We start from the raw sequence: 22,884 nt of genomic DNA, 5'->3' as shown, positions 1-22,884 counted from the left end.
GATCACAGTGTAGGATAGTGAGGACTATGATCAGGGGAGATACCTGATACCAGAGATTGTGGAAGTCAAGGAAGCCTTCCTGGGGAAGTGATGACTGCTGGGACCTAAAAAACTGAGGGAGGTGAGGGGAGGATCATTAACTGCCAAAAATATGGACTGCTTCTTGAATCTGTATGTTAAGCTTATACAGGGGCTTGTGGAACTGAAAAGAACCTGATGAGTTACCTAGCGAACCTCCTCATTTCATGTTCAAGGTTATTGACCCTCATTGGTTTGGTGATTGCCTAAGGTCACTCAGCTCTGGAAGAGGCAGACCTGGGGAGTAATTATCATCCACCTTGTCAGGAATAAGAAGGAAGCATGGGGTATCCGTTTCCCAGGGCACCGGGGAGTTGGGAGTGATAGAGATATACAGTCGGATCCCCACCATCTGTTTTTACTCACAGAGAAATGGACACTAGAGACAGATGGCAGTTGAATATAGAATCAGCTTTATTGCCTGAAGCACAGGATTCCCTAGGAAAGTTGGACTGGGGAATGTGGCTCAATGTCAAGGCTAAAATAGGGTTTCTTCATCATCCCTGCTTTCCCATCCCTACCCCAGTCCAGAGTTTAAGATTACTTAACTCTGGCAAGAGTTGGGTGTGAAAAATAGACCCATACCCAGCCACTCTGAGCTCTGACCCTTGTGAGTTCATTACAGTGGGCCAGGAGCAGTGTGGCAGGGGGCTGTCCAGAGGAGTGGACAGGCAGGAGAGAGAGTGAGAGCAAGAGGCCGGGCCACTCACCAGCCCAACCTTGGTTTTCCAGTATCATCAACCAGCTTGCTCATTCCTTTGGAGGAAAGAAATGTGGGTAAAGATGGGGATGCAGGGACAGTTTCCTGACTACACTGTGTATATTTTTAGGAAGAATTTCAACAGTGTACTTCTTCAGTGGGACTGTAATGTCTTGTTAAATTCTGAAATTTATTCGTCTTTGCATGAATTTATTCATCTTTGCATTACAAACCATAATATGTACCTGATCATCATCTTAAAGGTATTTTTTAATCAATGTCTGAATGTTACATTTACAGGGTTACTTATAACTAAGTTTTTGATCAATTGAGCTTCCTTGTTAACTGTCCGCTATTTGTAAAACCTATTTTTTTTTATATTTATACACTTACATACAAGATAAACACACATACATGTACATATATTATACATACTTGAGGGAGGTGTTCTTAAGGTCTTTTAAAATGTTTTCTACTGTGTTATTCTTTTTTAAACATGATTTTTCTGTATTTGTTATGATCAAGCACTTCACATTTTCATTCATTTTGCAGCTAACTTTCTTAAATGTAAACTTTGGAATTTGTTGTGTTCTGTTAAATAGTAATTTACTGGGTTATTAAGCCTATTTAGATTTTAAGTATCAATAATTTATTGAATTCTTTTTTTGCCTCTAAGTGAATTGCAGAGGGAGTGGTTTCCTACTCTGTGGGTCTTTGTGTGTGTACAGTTAATACCCATCTCATGTGGCTCTGCTCCATTACAGAGCCATATGCCCCATTTTAGGCTAGAGTGACCTTTCATTTCTGGGATCATAGGGCTTTTCTTGAACTTACTCTCCTAAGTCTCCAGTGAGCAGTAATCTGCTTATTATCTGGGTACTTCTATTGCTGCAGCTTTCCCTTAAAGTAAGCTTTTGATCTTGAGTCTTGCAGAGTAGTGGTTCCTTTGTAGCTTTTGGAGAATACAAGATTATAAAACAGATTAATTTGAAAGTAGTTTTTTCCCTAGAGGGTGGTGGAGAACCAACTCCCTTCTTTAGAATTAACCATATAATAATTAAAGCAAAGTATAGAAGAGGAAGAGGGCACAAAATTATCTGTCATTTTTTGTACATTTTGATTAATAAGTTTTTTTAAAGATGATACTTTCAAAGCTACCACCTCCTAGAGTATATGGAACTTAACACTAAATTTTGCCAGCCATTTCCAACCAGTTTTGTACAGCCATTGGTCATTCTTTTTTAAATTTCTTTTTTAAGCACTGGAGTCAGTTGAGAGCTAAGAACAGTGGCACTCTTTAAATATAGTAATTGTTTCCCCTTTTCTCTTACTAAAGGTTAAAACTGCTTATAAGTGTGCATGTGTCTTACGAGATACCATAAATCCATACCTACTGCGGAGGATGAAGTCAGATGTCAAAATGAGCCTTTCTTTGCCAGATAAGAACGAACAGGTCTGTAAATTCAGGAGTTACCAAACATTCCAAAAGCATGGGTATACCTCTCCATTTACTCTGCTTTTCACATGTGGAATTGGTGAGGCTAACAGGTGTGGTCGCTCATGCTGTGGGGCAGGCTGGTCTAACTCTACATCTGTGTGTGACAGGTGAGCCTGCTGTGGCATTTGCCCTCAGCTGGATTTCCCTTCTAGTCCAGAGGATTTGATCGCCCTCTTGTTAATGTACTGATTCCTATAGCTCCTCTTAAACTTCTCTGTTTTCTTCAAGCACCCGCTTCATTCATGCTGCAAATCATACTAGGTGATGGCCACATTCTTGGGAGATAGTGTGAACGCAGCAAATGCTAGTTCCCATGGAACCCACATTCATTCATGAGGGGAGACAGAGTCATAAAGAAACATATCAGATGGCAGGTGGTGATAATGTGGACAAAAAAATGAACAGGGTAAGGGAGATAGGGAGTACTGAGGGCAAGGATTTAGGGAAATGGGTTTTTTATACAGAAGACCTCTCTGATAAGCTGGCATTTGAGCAGAGACCCAAAGAAGGTAAAGGATGACTCACAGGGTTTTTGGAGGAACACTGGTGGGTGCTCCACATTGATGGATGCTCTTCTTCCCACAATATGGAAATGGGTTGGTATATTTGAGGACTAGCAAGGAGGCCTGTGTGATTGCAGGGCAGGAGCCAGGAGAAGAACAATCAAATGAAGAACTTAGATTGCTGGCCAGATCACCAGGGCCTTTGGATTTTACTCTGAGTGAGTAGGCAATTCATAGGAAGACACTGAGTAAAGGAATGATGATATCTGACCTAGTTTTAAAAGGATTGTCCCCTTAAATTCTGACCTAATGTTCTGTTATCTTCATAGATTGTGTGAGCCTTCTATTGAGATTCTAAAAGTAAGCGCATTGTAGATTTTGAATGTAAAACCATGAAGGAACCTAGAGAGCTGTCACTAAGGCTACTTTGATCCCTTCCTCTTCCTTCCCAAAACTCATCTCCAAACTTTGCCCTTGGTCTTAGCATTGCCCTTACAGGTCTCCCTTTCCTGCCGGTTACTCAGGCCACAGTGCTCTGAGGTATCTCTCATTCTAGATCAGCCAGTTGCTGTGGTGATGGTGATCTGTGTCCTGTTTCATTCTCTCCCTTCTCTGCTCACATCCTCATAAATCAGTGCTGTTGATGTCTGACTGGTCTCCAACCAGTATTGCGTGGGGTTGTGGTTTAATTTTTCAAAGGTTTGTCTTCCAACTAACCTTCAGTGCCCCTCTCCTACCCAAGAATACTGATTTGCTTATTTGCACCAATATATTTTTCTGCAAGGGAATCCCAGAATGTCTCTTCTTGTGTTCCATGCAGTAGCCAAGGCAAATTCCTTCCTATTTTCCAAACATGTGTCAGTTGTTTTTCTATTTGCATATGAAGCTCCTTTTACCTGGGGGATCCTTCACCCCAGGAAACACATGGAGAAATCTTAAGATCCAACTAGGCTCTCCTAGAATCTCACTAGACTGAAACTCCTTGAGGTAGGGGCTTTGTCTTACACATCTTAAAATGCCATGTAACACCCAGAACCATAAAATGCAGGCACTAGGCATCTGGTGAGTAATCTGTACGGTTAACTTTGTGATTGAGAGGAAAGGCTTTTCTTTGTTGGCATTGTATTTTAAAGGACTGAAATACGAACTTGAGAAATTAAGAATGATAAACCCTCAGGTTCATATTTTATAAAGATTACTCAGGCATCACATGGAAGCATTGCAGGGAAAGAAAATGGAGGTAAGAAGACAAGTTAGCGAGTCTCTACAAATTCCTCAAGAGAGAAGACATGGGCCTGAACCGAGGAGAGGATGGGGCTGACAGGGGAAAGCTGAAGGGCCCAGGGATGCCCCAGCTTCTCACTTAGATGGTGGGATGGATCTGCTGCCACAGATACTTCAAAAGGACAGAGGGCTGGGAGGGGACAGCTGATGAGTTTACTTTGTATCTCTTTGAAGTGCTCCTGGAACACCTGCTTGCCCAAAAGGTGGTTATAAATGGATCTAGAGCTCTGAGCAGTCTTGGGCTGGGATGTAGCTGTGACCTGCTGGCAGGAAAGGTGTTAAAAGTCCTGATCAGGGAGGAGTTTGCCCAGGGAGTCTGGGGAATGAGAAAGTGACAAGCAGCCCAGGGAACTGCAACATGTAAGGAGAGCGAAGAGGAGGAGGAACAGCTGGGAAGGTGGGAGGCCTGGTGGAGAGGCAGGGTGAGTGTGGGCCCTAGGGACAGTGTGTCTGGCAGCTGAGCAGGCATTAGTGCCCTCATTGCCAGCATTGCAGTGGGCAGCAGAAGTGCTGCACCTTGTGCTGGGTTCAGGAGAGACTGGGAATGGGGTCTACACATAATCCTTCCAAGGGCTTCCCTCTTAGTTTTGGAGAGTCTAAGGGGTCTTCTTACCTCCATTTTCTTTCCCTGCAATGCTTCCACGTGATGCCTGAGTAATCTTTATAAAATATGAAGCACTCTGGGGAAGATGGGTGGATTTTCATATTCTAGTACAAAAGTCAAAGGGTTGCCCTGGATCCCATACAGGCCCTCTTCCTCTGAGAATTAAAAAAAAAAAAAAATGGTGAGGTGGATGAAAAAGTAGGTAAATTTTAGGGAGTGAAAATTAGAGAATCATGCCTGATAGTTTCAGTTTCTTTTTGCTGTTTGTTTTTGTTGGATTGTTTTTAAGTATACAGTAAGACAGAGGTGGGTGGCTTGCAGAGAGTGAGGAGTGTTGTCCCACCAGTCTGGTTTTGCAGAAGGTGCTGAGCAGGCAGTGCAAAGAGGATGCCCCTGGAGACCAGGTGGAGGCAGTGGCAGGACACTGCCGGGGTGGGTGCTGTTCTCCAGCAGCACCCAGCATGTAAAGGAGTGGAGAGGCAGGTGGTAAGAGTTCATCTTCATTTGGACATTTACAGGCTAGAGGCAATTGGTGGCAAAGGGGCATCTGAAGGCAGATACCTTGGGTTTATGACTAGCCAGGGAATAAAGTTAAGCCATAAGCTGCTGGCAGTGGACTTGGAGAAAGAGAGGAGGGTTGAGAGGCAGAAAGTCAGGAACATGATGGCATAAAATAATGGGCGCATTTCGGCTGGGAGGGTAGAGGTGGTCAGGTGAGTCTGGTGAACTTGTGGGCCTGCCCTTAAACTCCAGGAAAGGGGATATGCCAGGCGAGGTTAAGGTTCCCGGTCAGGTTTGCTAAAGTAAAATGTGGGCAAAAGTATGGGAGGTGAGATGACACAAGCACCTGGGAGCCAGGGTGGAGAAAGGTCTGTGCACTTGGTCCTGAACTTGCCTTGTCTATTAGCAGGAAGCCAGCCTTTAAGGACTGTTGGATAGTAGATTGGGAACCAAGAGGTGAATGGATGACAGAAATGGAGAGGGCTGGTGAGGAGTGGACTCTGCTCTTTGTTCAGCTTTGAGATGAGGGTTTTTTATTTGGGTTTTTTGATAAGAGGTTATGTTTTTAAAATTACATATAATATGTTATTTTGATTTAAAAGTTTTTGTTGATGTTTTAATTATTCTGTTAATTTTTTTAAATTCTGTTTTCTCCCTACTCAGGTCTTATTTTGCCGTCTTACAGATGAGCAACATAATGTCTACCAAAGTTTTATTGATTCCAAAGAAGTTTATGGAATTCTCAATGGAGAGATGCAGGTCAGCTAAATAATAGTAGCTAGAGAATTTAATATGGACCAAGGGCAGCAGAGGAGAAAAGGAAACTAGTACTAGGCAGGGATTCACCACCACCCTCTTGAAACATTTGGGTTTGAACCTTTGCTTAATTTGAAGCCCTTCCAGAAGTAAGAGAACACGATTAAATTTGGGCATGCTCCCTTTCTATCTGTGCTCAGCACCGTTGTAGTTGAACCCAGCACTGGGTGGTCTAGTGGGAGAGTAGCACTAGTTGACAGGGCCTGTAATGGTGAGTCCTGCAGGGACAGTTGATCCTATGCGGAATGATGAGAAGCAGCCCTGGCCTCCTTGGGTTGTTAGCAGGTACATGGAGGAAGAATTATTATTAAATTTTTGTGTAAGTAATAACAGTTATTATCATTACTCCGGAATATATGTGGGTAAATGTTCAATAAGCATATGTAGCAGGTTTATAATCATCAGCATTTAGTCTAAAACATCATATAAACTATTCAGCTTCTTTGTGCTTCATTATCTTAAAGTGTAACTTTTATTTATCTGACGTGTAAGACTTAGTCCTCGTCAGTCCTCACTGAAGTGTAGTTGAGTGGCACCATACATTGCAAAGTACACACTTCCTGTCCTATGTGGAGGTAGATAGAGGTGAATACAGGTGACACAGCTGCCTATGTCCCATTACATCTACATGCTTTTTCTTCCAGATTAAGTTATTTCAGTTCTTTTAACCACCTCTTAGTTTCTCATATCTGTCATTGGCATCTGTAGGAGGTTTTTAAACCATTCATATTAATTTATCTTTCTTAAATCTCCCCTTACCTTCATGTGACTCCCAAGTTGGGAAGGCTTAGGTGGTCTGGATCAGCACTATCCAGTAGACAGAGAATGTAAGTCACACATGTGATTTAAAATTCTCTAGAAGTCATATTAAGTAAAAAGAAAACAGGTAAAATCAGCTTTGATAATATATTTTATTTAATCTGATATAGCTAAATATTCTAATGATTAAAACTGAAAAATTATTAGTGAGGTATTTTACTTTTTTTTGCATTAAATCTTCAAAATTGGGTGCTTTACATTTGTGGGGCATCTCAGTTTGGACTAGCCACACTTCTTGTGCTCAGTAGCCATGTGTGGCTTGTGATTACTCTATTGGACAGCTCAGATCTAGAGGAAGAAAGATTGTTGATGACTCCTTGGGGGGGTTTGACGGTGTTCCTAATTTATTCAGATCTTTTATGTTTACCTGTTTAACTAGTTTAAACTACCATACACTTTGATTATTGGTTTAATTTATGATTTCTCTTTTTCTGTTTGAGTTTTTATACTGGTGAGCTTGTTTTAAGTCACACTGCAAAAACTGTGAGAGATGCCCTCTTTCTGGGAGGGCAAGCACTCACTCTTGGTCTGCTGTGTGAACCATCCTTCATATCTTCCCCACTTATGTATTTTCCATGCAAATGTGTTTTCTGATACACTAAGGTAAAGGTAAATGGAACATCAACCTGTGACTCATACATTAAACTAGAGAACTTTTAGTGAGGTACTTAGAAATGTAAGACTTAAATGTATTTTCTAAGTCTGATTTCTCCAGATTTAGGTGGGAATGAATTCTTTATATTTTAAAGATGTGTCAGTTTTTATGTGCTGTGAACTGCATACTCTTTTTCTAGTGAGAGAATAAATCATCAGCAACTGAATAGAACCCCAGTAGACACATAGGTCCAATAAATTTTTTGTTGTTATTTCAAGAAAACTTTTCCTATCAGGAAAAAGATGAGTGAGGGTTGATTTCGTCCAGCTCCTAATAAGCTGTGATTAGGGAGGAAACTAAGAAGTTGGTGAAGAATTACATTTTAATCTATTACTTATTAAATAGCCTCCTTACTTCCTTCCTGAATGGGTATTATTTTACATGGTGCTAATCCAAGTGCGTGTAATTCTTTTATATGATAGATTTTCTCTGGACTTGTAGCCCTAAGAAAAATCTGCAACCACCCTGATCTCTTTTCTGGAGGTCCCAAGAATCTCAAAGGTATTCCAGATGATGAATTAGAAGAAGATCAATTTGGATACTGGAAACGTTCTGGGAAGATGATAGTTGTTGAGTCCTTGTTGAAAATATGGCACAAACAGGGTCAACGAGTATTGCTATTTTCACAGTCAAGACAGGTGAGTATATAAACCTTATACAAGAAATAAGTAGGTTCTTTTTATTTTTATTTTTTTATTTTTATTTATTTATTTTTTTATTGAAGGGTAGTTGACACACAGTATTACATTACATTAGTTTCAGGTGTACAACATAGTGATTCAACATTTATATACTTGATAATTCTAGGTACCAGCTATCACCATACCAAGTTGTTACATTATTTTGACTATATTCCTTATGCTATACATTACATCCCGGTTACTTATTTATTTTACCATTGGAAGTGTGTACTTTTTTTGTTTGTTTGTTTGTTTGTTATAAGTAGGTTCTTTATGACTTAACAACCATTAATTCAAAAAATGGGATATAATCTAAAATAATGATTCCAAAAGCAAATCAATCCATTGATACTGAGGTGGCAGGCTGCAAATCTCTTCGGGAGCTTGGATCTTTCTCTAGAGTTGGTGCACCAAAGTTGACTTTTTAAAAAGGCTTCTTACCATGTGATTCTTGGGTACAGGTGAGTTTGGGTCTGAACTCAAATGTCCTGCTGTTTCTGAAACTTTTAGAATTAACAGTAGAGAAATGCCAAAAATACTCTTGTAGTAGTTACATTTATCTACCTTAAAGCAAGAAACCTTTTTAATTTAAGCCTGTTGGGTAAGGTGTGACTATTTATATAAATATAGAAGTACTCACTGGAGTTGTGTATTTGATTTTTAAACTCATCCCTTACCCCCTCTCCCAAACAGATGTTGGACATACTTGAAGTATTCCTGAGAGCCCAAAAGTATTCCTATCTCAAGATGGATGGTACCACTGCAATAGCTTCACGACAACCACTGATTACAAGATACAATGAGGTAACCCATGAATATAACAAACAGGAAAGGGAAATAGCATTAGTGTTTGCAGAGGGAAGAGACACAGAGTATCTGCACCTACCTGAGCAGCACTTAACATTTAGGATTGGGCAGCAGGTGGAGGGAGACTCTGCTATGAACTCTGTGCATTTCTGGATTATTGGGGGTGGGGCTATTTAAGCAAAGAATGTGTACTCCTTGAAAACCCAACTTTTAAATATTGTATTGATAATACAATTGATACTCAGGGTAGGAGCTGTGAGGTGGGATCTTGAATGACATAAGGTCTCTAGGACAAACTATTGCTCCTATTCGGAATAGCTTTCCATATGTAGAATAGGTAAAGGCAGAGGTGAAGAGTTGTAAATGTGACTAGTTGTAAATGTGCATACTAAGTGTTGTACATCTTACCTCTAGGACATATCCGTATTTGTGTTTCTTCTGACCACTCGGGTGGGTGGCATAGGAGTCAACCTAACAGGGGCAAACAGAGTCATCATCTATGACCCCGACTGGAACCCAAGCACAGACACGCAGGTCTGTTCCTGTTCCCTTTTTTTTGAAGGAGTGTGTTAGTGACATACAGTTTCCTGGCAGCACTGGGGAGTGTCCTTGTGGTGCTTGGATTAGCCCCAGCTTATAGTGCATATCGGCAGTTGCCTCATCCCTGGCAGGGAGGAGGGGGCACCCTATAGCATCGCAGATGGGCGGATCCATACACACCAGTGTATTCATCTTTTTACTCCAGACCTAGCATCCATCGCTAGGTCTGGGGTAAAAAGAAAATGTGCAAAGTCCAAACACACATTGCTTTTTCAGGTGGAGGTGGCTCTGTCACCCACCTGTTTATCTTCCTTAAGAAGTCTCAGGTATATTTGGCCTCATTTGCCAAAATTCTAACTTTGGCAATAGATGGAAGCAACCAGCTATCTCTTTTAGTTAGTACTTGTCATTGAGAAGGACCCTTGTTGAGATGCCTCTCTGCTGCAGGCCCGGGAGCGAGCGTGGAGGATAGGCCAGAAGAAGCAGGTGACGGTGTACAGGCTTCTGACTGCGGGCACCATTGAAGAAAAGATTTACCACCGGTCAGTATAGATGGCTGTCCACTCCTTGACTGGAGGTTGCTCCTGGCTGTGGTGTTTGCAGGATGTAGAAGTATGCTGCCAAGGTTCTGAGCAGGGAAATTTTTGGAACGTATTGCTTTTAAAAGTCTTTCCTTCTTAAGCAGTAGTTTCTGACTTGAGGGGTATGTGTGTTTTTTAAATTTTTTATTTGTTTTTGTATCTTTTCTTTCTCATGAAAATAAGCTTAGATGGCTTATTGTGAGTTTTTAAAACATGTCTTTGAACCTGATCATTTTTGTACCTTACTAAATTCCAAGGACTGCTTATGTGTAAATTTCATATTATTTTGTGAGAGAAGGGTTCTTACCTACTATAGTATGCCATCTTCTTTTAGAAAATTTTAAGAAGCGACACAGTTGAAGTAACCTTTCGTATTTATACACACCCTGCGGGTGTGCTCTGTGGGGGGGTCTCGTGATCTTTGGCTCAGCTGCCTCTTAGAGAGAGGTTGACCAGGACACCTGTTTCTAAAGCTGTCTCTCTCTCTACAATGATTAGGGAGTTTGGGCAAGAGTAACTTTAACAGTAGAGTGGAGATATTGCCACCTTCTTCCCTCTCCTGTTGGAAACTTTTCTTGAGCCACACCAGCTTGTAAAGGGAGGCTCCCTGCTTTCCATCGTGCACTGGGCCTCTCCTGCAATGGTTTGTGTTCCTTACAGGCCTTGTGAAAGAGCTGGAGATAGTACTCTGAGGGATTTGTCTTAGACACATGCATTAGCCTGCAGAATCGGCTCCTGGGAATGGGGAGGGGACAGGACTACTTTGTGGAGATAGCTGCTCAGGAACACCGATGGTGTGGAGCTTTAGCACGGAGTGTGACCCCGCAGGTGGAAGCTGGGCAGGATGGCTCCATGTGGAAACTTTGCAAAGCCCAGGTGAGGATTTCCTGAGTCACATTACAGAAGGGTCCTACATGGGGCAGGAGGCCCTTGGTCTAGGAGTCAGGGAGGCCAATTCTGTCCAACTCAGGCTGTGAGTTACACAGGAGTATGTGAAAAGCTGTTTCTTGAAATGTGATGAATCTTGGAGGTTGTAAAAATTCACTGGGTGTAAATAAGAATAAGGTATTATTTCTAAGTTAAATTCTGTAAAACATGGGAGACCACCTAATGTTTAATGCACTTCCTGAATTCTAACTTTCCAAAGCTAAAGTTTTGGGTTTGGGGGATTATTCAGACATTCGTACAGCTCTAGTCATGTGTCTCTTGTATTCTTTGTGATTACAGTTTTGAGGTAACAGCTAAACATTGTTTCATGCCAGTTTAATTTTTATCTTTTTAGACAAATCTTCAAGCAGTTTTTGACAAATAGAGTGCTGAAAGATCCAAAGCAAAGGCGATTTTTCAAGCCCAATGATCTTTACGAGCTGTTTACGCTGACGAGCCCTGAGGCATGCCAGGGCACGGAAACTAGTGCTATTTTTGCAGGTATACTAAGGTGGTTTGACTTAGAACAGTAAGTTACTTAAGCATGCAGTGTAACTATAGTGTGTTTCCGCCTTTTACAGGAACTGGCTCAGATGTTCAGACAACCAAATGCCATTTAAAAAAAAAACTTCAACTCGCCTTTGGAACAGACCATAACATTCCAATATGCAAAGAGCTCCCCAATTCTAACGCACCTGCAAATGATGCCACATCATCTGAAGAGAAATCTACAGCTATAGGAGCCAAAGTAAATGCAGTAACTTCTAATCAAGGTGATCCTTTGAAAGATGTTCCTCCAACACCTAGTAATAGCAGTGATAGACTTGGAGAAGAGACAAATGCAGTGTCTAGCCTAGAGGAGTCATCAGTGATTAGTGGAAATGGGGACTATTCAAATGCTCTAAGAGTCAGCAAAATATACAGGACATCTGGTGAGGAAAGCATCGATGAAAAGCAAGGTCTTTCTCATGAAAGAGAAAGCTGCCAGATCCAAACAGAACCTCTTTGGGAGAAGAAACAAATGGAAAATAATTTTTATAAACACAAGTCAAAAACAAAACACACTGTGGCAGAAGAGGAGACACTGGAGAAACATGTGAGGCCAAAGAAAAAGCCTAAGAACTCTAAGCATTGCAGGGATGCCAAATTTGAGGGAGCTCGAATTCCACACCTGGTGAAGAAAAGGCGGTACCAGAAGCAGGACAATGAGAACGAGAGTGAGACCAACGAACAGAGCAATGATGACTATGTTCTACAGAAGCTTTTCAAAAAATCAGGTAATCTTTTTGAATTGCCACGGGTGTGCCAGAAACAGAAAACGAGTAGGCTGTTTCTAGTAGTAGCAGCTTCACTGAGAGTGCAGAGTGGGTTCTCAACTGGAATTATTATTTCTTCTAAAATTCATATTTGAAATGTGTTGACATTTTGAAAATCAGATTTGCCTCTCTTTTCTGAAGACAAGAAAGAATTTGAAACTTTCAGAGGATAATCATGTGTGACTCATAGCCACATACAAGAGGGGTGCAATGCTTTAAATAGATTCGTACTACCTGAACATTAATAGGAAGTTTCTCTATCTGCTATATTTATCTGGTTTTCCAGCCCCCGGGCAGTAAAGTAACAGGCCATGGGGGAGAACAGCAGGGGCATGGCCAGAGGCAGGCACTCTAGAAGTAGGAAAGCCGATAGCTAAGGTCGAGGGAGAAAAATTAGGAAAGTAGTCTTAACAGTTGCCCAGGACCTGCAGGACAGGCAGCCCTGCACAGCTTGGTCATCCCTGGGAGCATCGCCCTGTTCAGGCCTTGGCAGTCCCTGGCTCACAGTGTGAGGACCTGGACTCACCGAAGGTCATAGTTTGTGGTTCTCTCTTCAATAAAGGCAGGTCTATGGATGACATTTCAGAAAGAAACCGTCTGGGCCTGATGCTTTTTTGTAAGGTAGTTTATTGGTAACTTTCACTATTTTCTCTATAATTACTGGTCAGTTGTCTTCAGAAATTACCTTTTTCATCTAGTTTTCAGGTTTATTTGTATAGAGGCATAGAAAATACTCTTGTAATAATTTTGTTTTTAATTTGCTCCTGCTTCAAGATAATTTTCTTCCTTGACTTTTCTAATTTTGTATATTTTTTCTAATCAAGTTAAGCTAGTGGTTTGCCTATTTTAATTTTTTTTTTTTTAATAAACCAGGATTTTTATTTACTAACTAGATCCATGGTTGTTCTGTACCTCATTAATTTTTGCTTTTATCTTTATTTCTTTCTTCCTTGTGCTTTTATTTCTGTTGTGTTTTGGTGAGTTTTTTTGGCTTTTATAAAACTGACCTGAAAATTTAGTTCCTTTTTATTCTTTCATTTTTATTGGTACAAGTATTTAAGGTTGTGAATTTTTCTACTAATAACTGCTTTAAATTATGATATGTAGTATTTTCCTGATCATTGCTTTTTAGAAATTCTATAATTCTGGTTTTTATTTTTATATTTTCACTTCAGTAAAGAATTTATTAATAGAAGTTTTAGAATTTTCCAGATGGCAGATATGTTGTAGTTGTGCTGATTAAAGCCTTATGCTTCAATTATTATAAAACAGGGATAGTTAATAGTCCCTACCTTATAAACAGTTGTGATGAAGGTGAATGGCAACAGCATTTGCAAAGCTCCTGGGTCATGGTAGTCACTCAGTAAATAGCAGCTAAAAACGTTCATCATTTTTCCTCCACCCGCAACACACTAGACTATACAGAAGAAATATACGATGGTGTACAAACTGAAGTAACATGTTCACTGTTTCCTTTGTGGTTGCTAGTTGGTGTGCACAGTGTCATGAAACATGATGCCATCATAGATGGAGCCAGTCCAGATTATGTCCTGGTGGAGGCAGAAGCCAGCCGAGTGGCCCAGGATGCCCTGAAAGCACTGAGACTGTCTCGTCAGCAGTGTCTGGGAGCAGTGTCTGGTGTTCCCACCTGGACTGGCCGCAGAGGGATTTCTGGTGCACCAACAGGAATAAAGTAAGAACTTGCGACCGGCGCTACCATGCTGGTATGGAGGCCAAACCCTCCATGCTGGAAGTCAAGTCAGGGCAGGCGTGGATGCATACTCCTGTTGATCTGCAGTTGTAGGAAATCTCTCAGGCTCAGATTGGTCAGCAGATTTGTGTGATTTGGGGAAGTACACTTATAATCTTCCTTTCTCCCTCACTTTCGTTGCCTACTTTCCAAAGCTGATTTTTCACGGGCAGAAGTGATCTGTTTTGTTTAAGAGATGATGTCACTAAAAATCATAGGGATACAGAATGACCGTGTAATTTTAATAAGATGATTAGCCAGTTTTCAATAGTCCATAATTACTGTGCTAGTTAATATGCTCCTATAGAATAATTTTCCTACCTAGCATTTAAGGGCAGTTTCCATCATATGTTGAATGAGGATTTTGAGCAGTTCTCACTCCAGATGCAGCAGTTACTTCCCAGGAGAGTAAAGCAAAGGGATTGAAGGGGGTAGAATAAAGCACGTGGTCATGAAAGAATAACCCTGCTGAAGACCATTTTTCCAGGAAGATTTAGTCATTGAAAGGGTGTTTTAGTCTCTAAGTCACAAAAGCAAATGTTGAATTTACTGTGATTCTCTTCCTTATTTAGGAGTAGATTTGGTCAGAAAAGGAATTCCCGCTTCCCTGTGCGGCATCCTTCTGCTTCTCCAAAGGAGAAATGCCAGGTAATATTGTAACCTTGTGCTTGTTGTGTGGGACTCAACTGGGTTGGACTGCTGTGAAAATTTAACTCGATGGAAGAAAATCCTTGCTTAATGACACGTAATATTTATATTACATGCTCTGATTTATGAACCACTTTCATTTAAATCTAAATTGGCTAGCTTTCCCTGTAAAAGACAAAGTCTTTAACCCAAGACCAATAGCAGAGTATGTTTACCCCCAGGAAGTTAATACAGGGATAGGTGATGTGTAGTTACTGCCCATACAGCCTACCCTTTCCAGAGATGAGGTGCCACCTCCACAGACCACCAGCCTCTAGCATGAAGGTCTCCAAAACCACCTTGACTTGCTGGCAGTTTACTAGCTGTACATCATCACATCCGTCTCCCCCCCGACCCGGCCTGTAACTCCCTGCATGCCACTCCCCCCGAGCCCCTCACCCCCGCCCCGTTTTGTCTCTCCCTGCGTGCTGGGCGTGCTTCACTGAGAGCAAGTACTCATCCAGACTCTCATTCAGCACTTGCTCTGTTTTTTTTTTTTTTTATGGTTAAGGGTTATGTCACTGATAAAATTTGAAAACTCCTAGGTCCAGACTCCTATTTTAGTTAGAATGCAACACATTGAGGAAGAGAGAACCTTTCTTGACTTCCCTCGTTATTTTATCAGTAAGAATGTGAAAAACAGATTTGTGTTGTTTCAAGGAAACTCACATGATGTATAAAGTGGGAAAGACTAATAAGATTTAAAATTAAGAAAAAGAAGTACAGCTATGATGTTGTTCCTTATTGCACAGTGCCTAGATCAGGGTAGATTTGGGAGGAAGGACAGGAAAGGCCCGCAGAACCCGTGCTGGCTGGAGCTCCTAGAAGCCTGTCCCCATCCCTCTGCCCTCCGCCCATTCTCACCTCAGAATGGTGAGCAGGCGAGTAGTGTAGTTTGGGGTTTTTTGTTTTTATAGGAAATGTTCTTTAACAGCGGGTGGATTTCAACACCTGACTCCTCTCCCTCTGTGTTAGACAGCATCTTGTCCTTTCCCTGTCCTCTTCCTGCCCTGGGTGCATGTGTTATTTTATGGCCCCTCAGAGCCTTTGGGGAAATAAGTGGGAACATAAACTGTAAGTTAAATAGATCTTCTTTCTCCAGAATGGCATCATGACAAAGGATGGAAATGACAACGTTTCTAAGCATTTTAGTGGAAAAGTAGAAGATGCAGAGTCTTCATCTGGGGTCCTCCCTTCATCCTCACTGTTGGCTAAAATGAGGGCTAGAAACCACCTGATTTTGCCAGAGCAGTTAGAAGGTGAAAATGTGCACCTTCAGGAGGCCTCTGCTCCACTGCCTTCCGCCACAGAACATGACGACCTACTGGTAGAAATGAGAAACTTTATTGCTTTTCAGGCCCATGTTGATGGGCAGGCCAGCACTCAGGAGATACTGCAGGAGTTCGAATCCAAGTTATCAACTTCACAGTCTTGTGTCTTCCGAGAACTATTGAGAAATCTGTGCACTTTTCATAGAACTTCTAATGGTGAAGGAATTTGGAAACTCAAGCCAGAATACTGCTGATCAGTATTACTTTCTACACTTTTGACTGACTTTTTTCTAGTGGAAATTTCTGATTATCAATCCTATGATTAATAATCATGTTTGTCAACAAAAGATGGCTGCATTTGATGTTTACTTTGATCTCTACCTCATAATTGAAACTTTAAAAGAGAAGAAATTGTTTTCTGAAACTTATAAGTTTTAAAAATGCTTGGGTTGATTTTTTTTTTCTTGGTTCTGTGAATTATGTTATAAAATGAGGGACCTAAAAGTTAATCCTTGAAACACATTTATTCCTTTACCTAAAAGATGGCTGTCAGAAAGCATATTACTACTCATTTAGAAGTTTGTAGACCAGAAGCCTCAAGAATTCTTTTTATTGGTGCCAAAAACATGTTTTATATTCAGTCAGACCTGTTCAATAAGTTAATCAATATCTGATAACAGCATTATTTTTGATGCATAGCTTTTAAATTTAACTTTATTATTTGCCACCCAAAAAATCAGATTTGTTATGCTTTGACTCATATTAACTGCCTTTAAATGATCTTCCTTTTAAGATACTGTTAAACTGGCAGGTATTTTTATTAGTAAAGCATGAAATAGCTTAGTGATAAATGATAAGATGTATTTGCAGAAAGTTGTGGTGTACTCAGTTCACATTGGCTTTACTTTAAACAAAAGGCATCTTTTTCAAACCCCCTACAATAACTATCTGTTGGTTTTAGGAAAATGAAATGTGTTATCTTAAAAAGAAAAAAAAACTCAAGCAGAACCAAAAATAAGTACAAATAAAACAACCAACAGACAAACACATGCACATAAACATCACTGCAGACTCCAGCCATAGTGACCACCATTCCAGCCTCTCTCTGCTTACATGCTGGGAGGCAACTTAGAACCTTTTTTATTTAATTTATCATTTGCTTTCCTAAAGATGCTCATTACTGTATATTAGGCATCACTCTTCTCCTTATGTGTGGTCATCTTTCCATTTGTTTTTATATCTCTTTTTCTTTGTATTTATACTGACTCTCCTGTTGAAGAGTTTTAGTTTTCAGCTGCTGCATTCTGTTTCTGGCTATTGTTTATGTATTTATAGTTCTGCGGTTGTGTTGTTTTGATCCTCTGTTTTCTGAGTCTTGTTTTTCTTGTTTCCTTCTTATTTTATCATCTCATCTCTGAAGTCTTTTCTTAAGTTCATTGTATTCCTTAGATTTCTTCTAGAGCTGTCACAGTGTAATTTGTTTGTTTCTTGTATTTGTTTTCTCTGGCTTGCTGTTTTTCCTCTCTTTGATTTTCTGGATTATGCTTGCCCTCCTCTCATGCCATGTCTTTTTACATCTTGCTCATCCTGAAAGGGAACAGCTGTTTCCAGACCTAGGGGGAAGAGATTTGGACTTGGGGGTCAGAGAGAGTCTCTACTGGGGCACCATGCAGCTTGGGTTGGGGGATGTGAGTTTTACTTTTCTGTTCTGAGATTTTGTCAGATAGCTGGGCCAGGAATCTCTCCCCTTAGATGGTTGATGTCATAATCAGTCATGATGCCCACAAGGATTTTCTGCTTTTTAAAAATTTTGGCTTGTTCATTTTACTCTGTTTTTGGAAAGATTTTAGAGGAAGATGCTCTAAATATAGTGGTCTTAACAACAAAGAGTAACTTATTCATTAAGGTAAAATCTAAGTTTTAGAACTTTTTCAGAAAGCTTTGTACAATATAGATAATGTATTTAATGTTATATCGGTATCAAGCTGCAATAATGGATTTTAAAATTTTGTGAAATTCCATAGTTCATACATGAATGTACTATTACTGTTTAAAAGATTTCAGGCAATACTCTGTCTCCCAACCACTCTTGCTCATGTTCCAGAGATAGATTTGGTGCATATTCTTCCAAGCTATTTTCCATGTGTTTACAGATACATATGGCAGAGGCTGCTGCTATACTGTCCAGATTTCCCTTCTTCCTTTATTGAGAAGATTACTGAGTTTTACTGGACACATGGCTGCTCAGCTATTATAAGCTTCCCAGCACCTCTTATAGTTAATTGTAGCCGCATGACTAAGCAATGGGATGCGAATAGAACTTCCAGTCCTTAAATAAGGAAGTGAATGCACACTCATATTGACATTCCCTGTTCTTGCTGGTTGAGATGCCTGTGGCAGTTGAAGCAATTATAGGGGAGCCACAGAAACCATGTGTATAGGATAGGGAAATCAGCTTGCCAGTCTTGAACTGCTTTCCTTCCATCTGTTAGTAAAATAAATTCTTGACTTGTTTAAACCACTGTCTTTTGGGGTCTCTTTATTATGACAGCTAGTTTTGTTTTATAGATGTGATTTACATAAATGGGATTATAGCATCTTATTTTGCAACTAACTTATCATTCAACATTATATACAAGACATCTTTTCATCCCTGTAATTGTAATTCTACCTTCATGGAATTGCTGGACTAAAATTATGTAGATTTTTTATTTTAATGGATATGGTGAAACTGCTTCCTTGAATTCACACTCCCTAAAAGAACCTATTCTCCACATGCTTGCCAAACAGTAGGTAGAATCAGTCTTGGGAGTTCTGTTTTTGTCTTTTTAAAATCAATCTGTGTTTGAAATGTCTTGTTTAAATTTCCTTAATTACTTAAAAAAACAGACTTTTCCATGTTTTTTTGCTATTTGTAGAACCTCTATTTTATGTTTCCCGTTCATGTCATACTTGCCTTGTTTTACTAGTAGTTATTTATCTTTTAGGGTTCTCCCCAAATAGAAATGAAAAAGCAGTTGTCCCAAGTATTATTGAATAGTCTATTCTGTTCTGCCCCTGTTTGAAATGCCAAGTTCATCATATACTAAGTTCTCTATTTCTGGACAATGGATCTATTCTACCAATCATACTCTTCACTGTCATTTGATATTATACTAAGTTCCCTGTCCTTTTTCCCCCTCTTCAGTGTCTTTTTTTATATTTTCTGTTACAGGTAAATCTTAAAATCAATTTAAGTTTCATTAAAATTGTGTTGCTCATTTGGTTGGGATTGTATTAGTTTGTACATGAGTTTGAGGATAATGGACTTATTTACAGTTAATAAAACTTTTCCCATTAGTACCATAATAGCCCTCTGTTATTAATTAAAGTATTTTATGTTCTTGGATAAAAATTTAATATCTTTCTTCATAAAGTTCTCAACAGATTTCATGCTTATTCCTAGATATTTTACAGATTTTTAATTTTGGTTGGGGCTTTTTATACTTCAGCATAAAAATGGGGAGAATTCGAACATCCGTGTATCTACTTTATGATGTTATTTATCATACAGAAGTTTTTAATTTAGATAGTCAAATTCAGCCTTTCCATGTTTTATTCCCTAACTTAACGATTTCCCTAACCTAAAATAATGATTACATTTTCATGAATTCTCATGCAGATTCCACATGGATAGTTATTTCCCCTAGCAACTTTTTTATAAAGTCCATCCTTTCTCTCCTGATTTGTAAGGCCACCTCTATCATTATATCCAATTTCCATGTAATTATGGGAATGGTTCTGGGCTCTGTATTCTGTTAAATTGGTTGAACTTTGCCAGTTTTAGTAACTTGCTGTTTTAGTCATTGTGGCTTTACAATTGGCTGTCATATATAGTAGAGTAATTCCTATCATTTTCCAAAAATACCTTAGTTCTTGGACCTTTATTCCATATAAATTTTAGAATCAACTTACCACATTTGATTTTGTTTTTGAAATTGTAATGACTACAGATTATTTGGGGAGATATGGTTCATTATATTAAGTTTCCCATCTATGAATAAGACATCACTCCATTTATATATTATAAAGAAAATTCCATTATATCTTTCACTTATAAGGTCATGCACATCTTATACTTATTCCTAATTATCCTACAGTTTTGGTTGCTATAGTAAATGGCTTTTTAAAAAAAATTTATGTTTTCTAGTTTAAAAAAATACTATTGATTTTTGCATATTGGTTTTATATCTAGCAGCCTTGCTGAACTCCTATTAGGTCTAATGGCTCTATAAATTGTCCTGTACATAGCAATCATGTAAGGTGTGCATAATGACAACTTATTTCTTCCAATACTTACTACTTTCTGTATTTCCAATATGATAATGAATGTAAATGATAGTGGTTAACATCCTTGACTTATTTCTGACATTCAATACCCCATTGCTGTTGTTTTCTAGCAGGTGCTCCTTATCAAGTTAAGGAAATGATCCTTTAATCCCGAATCCAGTGCTAAATTTTATTAAATATCTTTTCTGCATCTATTGATTTAGTTGTGTGGTTTTTCTCCTTTAAATATCTCTTAATGCTATAAAGTAAACAGTTAAGTTTTCCAACATTCTAAGACTTCCATTTCCAGAATGGCAATATGAGGGACTCCGTGGATTTGCTATCCTGAAAAACTGTAACTGGACAATATTCCGAAGTGTTTTTTCATATTTCCAGAAATAGTCCTGAGGGCATACTGCAAACGAAGAGACACTCAGTCAAAAAAAATCTAAACCTTGATAGGAACAGTGGGGGTTTGTGACTCTTTAGCCAGAACCCATTCTTTCTGTCTCTCCCCATCTCAGTGTGATGACAGATGCAGTAATCTAGGTAGGTTTAGCCAATAAAATGAGGGTCCTTTCCTCAGTTTCCAATCAAGCAATATAATACCTCACTGTGAGGGGCATGATGCCAGCATTTCTCATTCCCTCCAGCCCCAAGTTGAAGGGGCTAAATTCATGGAGTTAAAAAGTATAACATGGAAAATTCACTAGATGGGTTAAAGCAGTAGATATGAAGTGACAGAAGAAAGATTCAACAGACTTGCAGATAGATTGATAGATATTATTGCTATCTAAAGATCAGAAAAATGAAGAAAGATGTACTAAGTCTCAGACATGTGACATGTGATATACCATGAAGGACACCAATATATGCATAATGGGAGTACCAGAAGAAGACAAAGAAGGAAAAATCATTCAAAGAAATAATGGCTGAAAATACCCATGAAGCTCAGTGGACATCAGTAGGATAAACACAAAGGGACCCACAGACATATCATGGTCAAATGCTGAAGTTAATCTTGAAAGTGGCAAGTGAAAAATGATGCATCATTTACAAAGGAATTTATTAACAACTTCTCAGAAGGAACAATAGAGGCCAGAGGCAGGAATAACAAAGTGCTCAAAGAAAAAGACCTACCAACCAAGAAACCTATATCCAGCAAAGGTATCATTCAAAAATGAAAGTGAAATCAACACTTCCCTAGATAAAAACAGAAAATTTGTTGCTAGCAGACCTGCCTCACAAGAAATATATAAAAGGAAGTTCCTTAGGCTGAAGCAAGTGACTTCAGATAGTAAAGCAAAGCCACGTAAGCAAAGAGCTCTAGTAAAAATAATTGTCATTATAAAAGTATAAATACATACTTTCCTCTATATTGAGTCAATAGTCAACTGTATAAAATAATATGAATATATTGTATTGGGCCTGTAACATACAGAAATTAATATATTACATACTTGCCAATAACAGCACAAAGGAGGTAGGTGGGAGCAAAGCTATAATGTGCTGATAAAATGATGATAGTAAACAATTATAACAATGTAATTTTGGGTTTGTAGCAATAGGTATGTATAACCATAATGAGGAAATAGCAATAGAGCTTTTGGCAATTCTTGTGTACAATAAATATTGGAACTTAAGTATAAATCTATAATAGATTCTGGTAAGTTAAGAGGTATATGGTAAACCCTAGAGCAATCACTAAGAAAATGATTCAAAAAAGTGAAAAAATCATTAATGAAATTAAAATACTATATTAGAATATATTCATCCAATGCAAAGGAAAACAAAAGGAGAACAAGAACTAGAAAAGACATGAGACATAGAAAACAAAGTAGCAGATATAAACCCAACTATCAGTAATAACAAATAATTATCCAATCAAAAGGCAGCTTATCAGATTGGATTTAAAAAAAAACAGCCCAACTCTTGTTTACAAGAGTCACACTGGATTCAAAGACACAAACAGAGTGAAAGCAAATGGATGGAAAAAGGTACATCATGCAAACAGCTCAAGTGCTATACTAATACCAGACAAAATAGACTTCAAAATTTCAAAATGTTACTAAGAGAAAGGGAAATTTCATGATAAAAGGGTCAACCCATTGGGAAGATATAACAATTATAGACATGCACCTAATAACAGAGTGCCAAAAGACATGAAGCAAAAACTAGTAGAAATAAAGGAACTAATAATAATACTTGGAGATGTCAATACCCCATTTTCCTTTATATTTATATTTTTTATTAAGGTTTTATTGATATACACTCTTATGAAGGTTTCAAATGAAGACAATGTGGTTAATACATTCACCCATATTATCGTGTCCCCCCATACCCCATTGTAGTCACTGCCCATCAGTGTAGTAGGATGCCACAGAGTCACTATTTGCCTTCTCTGTGCTACACTGTCTACCCCATGATCCCCCCCACACCATATGTGCTAATCATAATACCCCTCAGTCCTCTTCTCCCTCCCTCTCGACGCACCCTCCCTCACCACTCCGCTTTGGAAACTGCTAGTCTCTTCTTTGAGTCTGTGAGTCTGCTGCTGTT

The 22,884-nt window shown here is 39.1% G+C and overlaps 1 protein-coding gene across 1 annotated transcript in view; it reads left to right on the top strand.

Annotated features, from left to right (window-relative positions):
• ERCC6 (ERCC excision repair 6, chromatin remodeling factor) overlaps positions 1-20,538 on the top strand; it is an 80,008-nt gene extending 59,470 nt beyond the window's left edge. Inside the window, exons 11-21 of the mRNA XM_036916617.2 lie at positions 2,115-2,231; positions 5,832-5,927; positions 7,881-8,096; positions 8,832-8,942; positions 9,360-9,479; positions 9,933-10,027; positions 11,349-11,494; positions 11,575-12,270; positions 13,798-14,002; positions 14,632-14,707; positions 15,849-20,538. Of these exons, the coding sequence (XP_036772512.2) occupies positions 2,115-2,231; positions 5,832-5,927; positions 7,881-8,096; positions 8,832-8,942; positions 9,360-9,479; positions 9,933-10,027; positions 11,349-11,494; positions 11,575-12,270; positions 13,798-14,002; positions 14,632-14,707; positions 15,849-16,271 (2,301 nt within the window). The 3' untranslated portion in view covers positions 16,272-20,538. The remainder of the gene's footprint in view (positions 1-2,114; positions 2,232-5,831; positions 5,928-7,880; positions 8,097-8,831; positions 8,943-9,359; positions 9,480-9,932; positions 10,028-11,348; positions 11,495-11,574; positions 12,271-13,797; positions 14,003-14,631; positions 14,708-15,848) is intronic.
• The last annotated feature ends 2,346 nt before the right edge of the window (positions 20,539-22,884 follow it).

This window comes from Manis pentadactyla, chromosome 8 (assembly GCF_030020395.1).
Source record: "Manis pentadactyla isolate mManPen7 chromosome 8, mManPen7.hap1, whole genome shotgun sequence".
Classification (NCBI taxonomy): domain Eukaryota; kingdom Metazoa; phylum Chordata; class Mammalia; order Pholidota; family Manidae; genus Manis; species Manis pentadactyla.
This window is presented reverse-complemented; position numbering and strand designations above follow the sequence as displayed.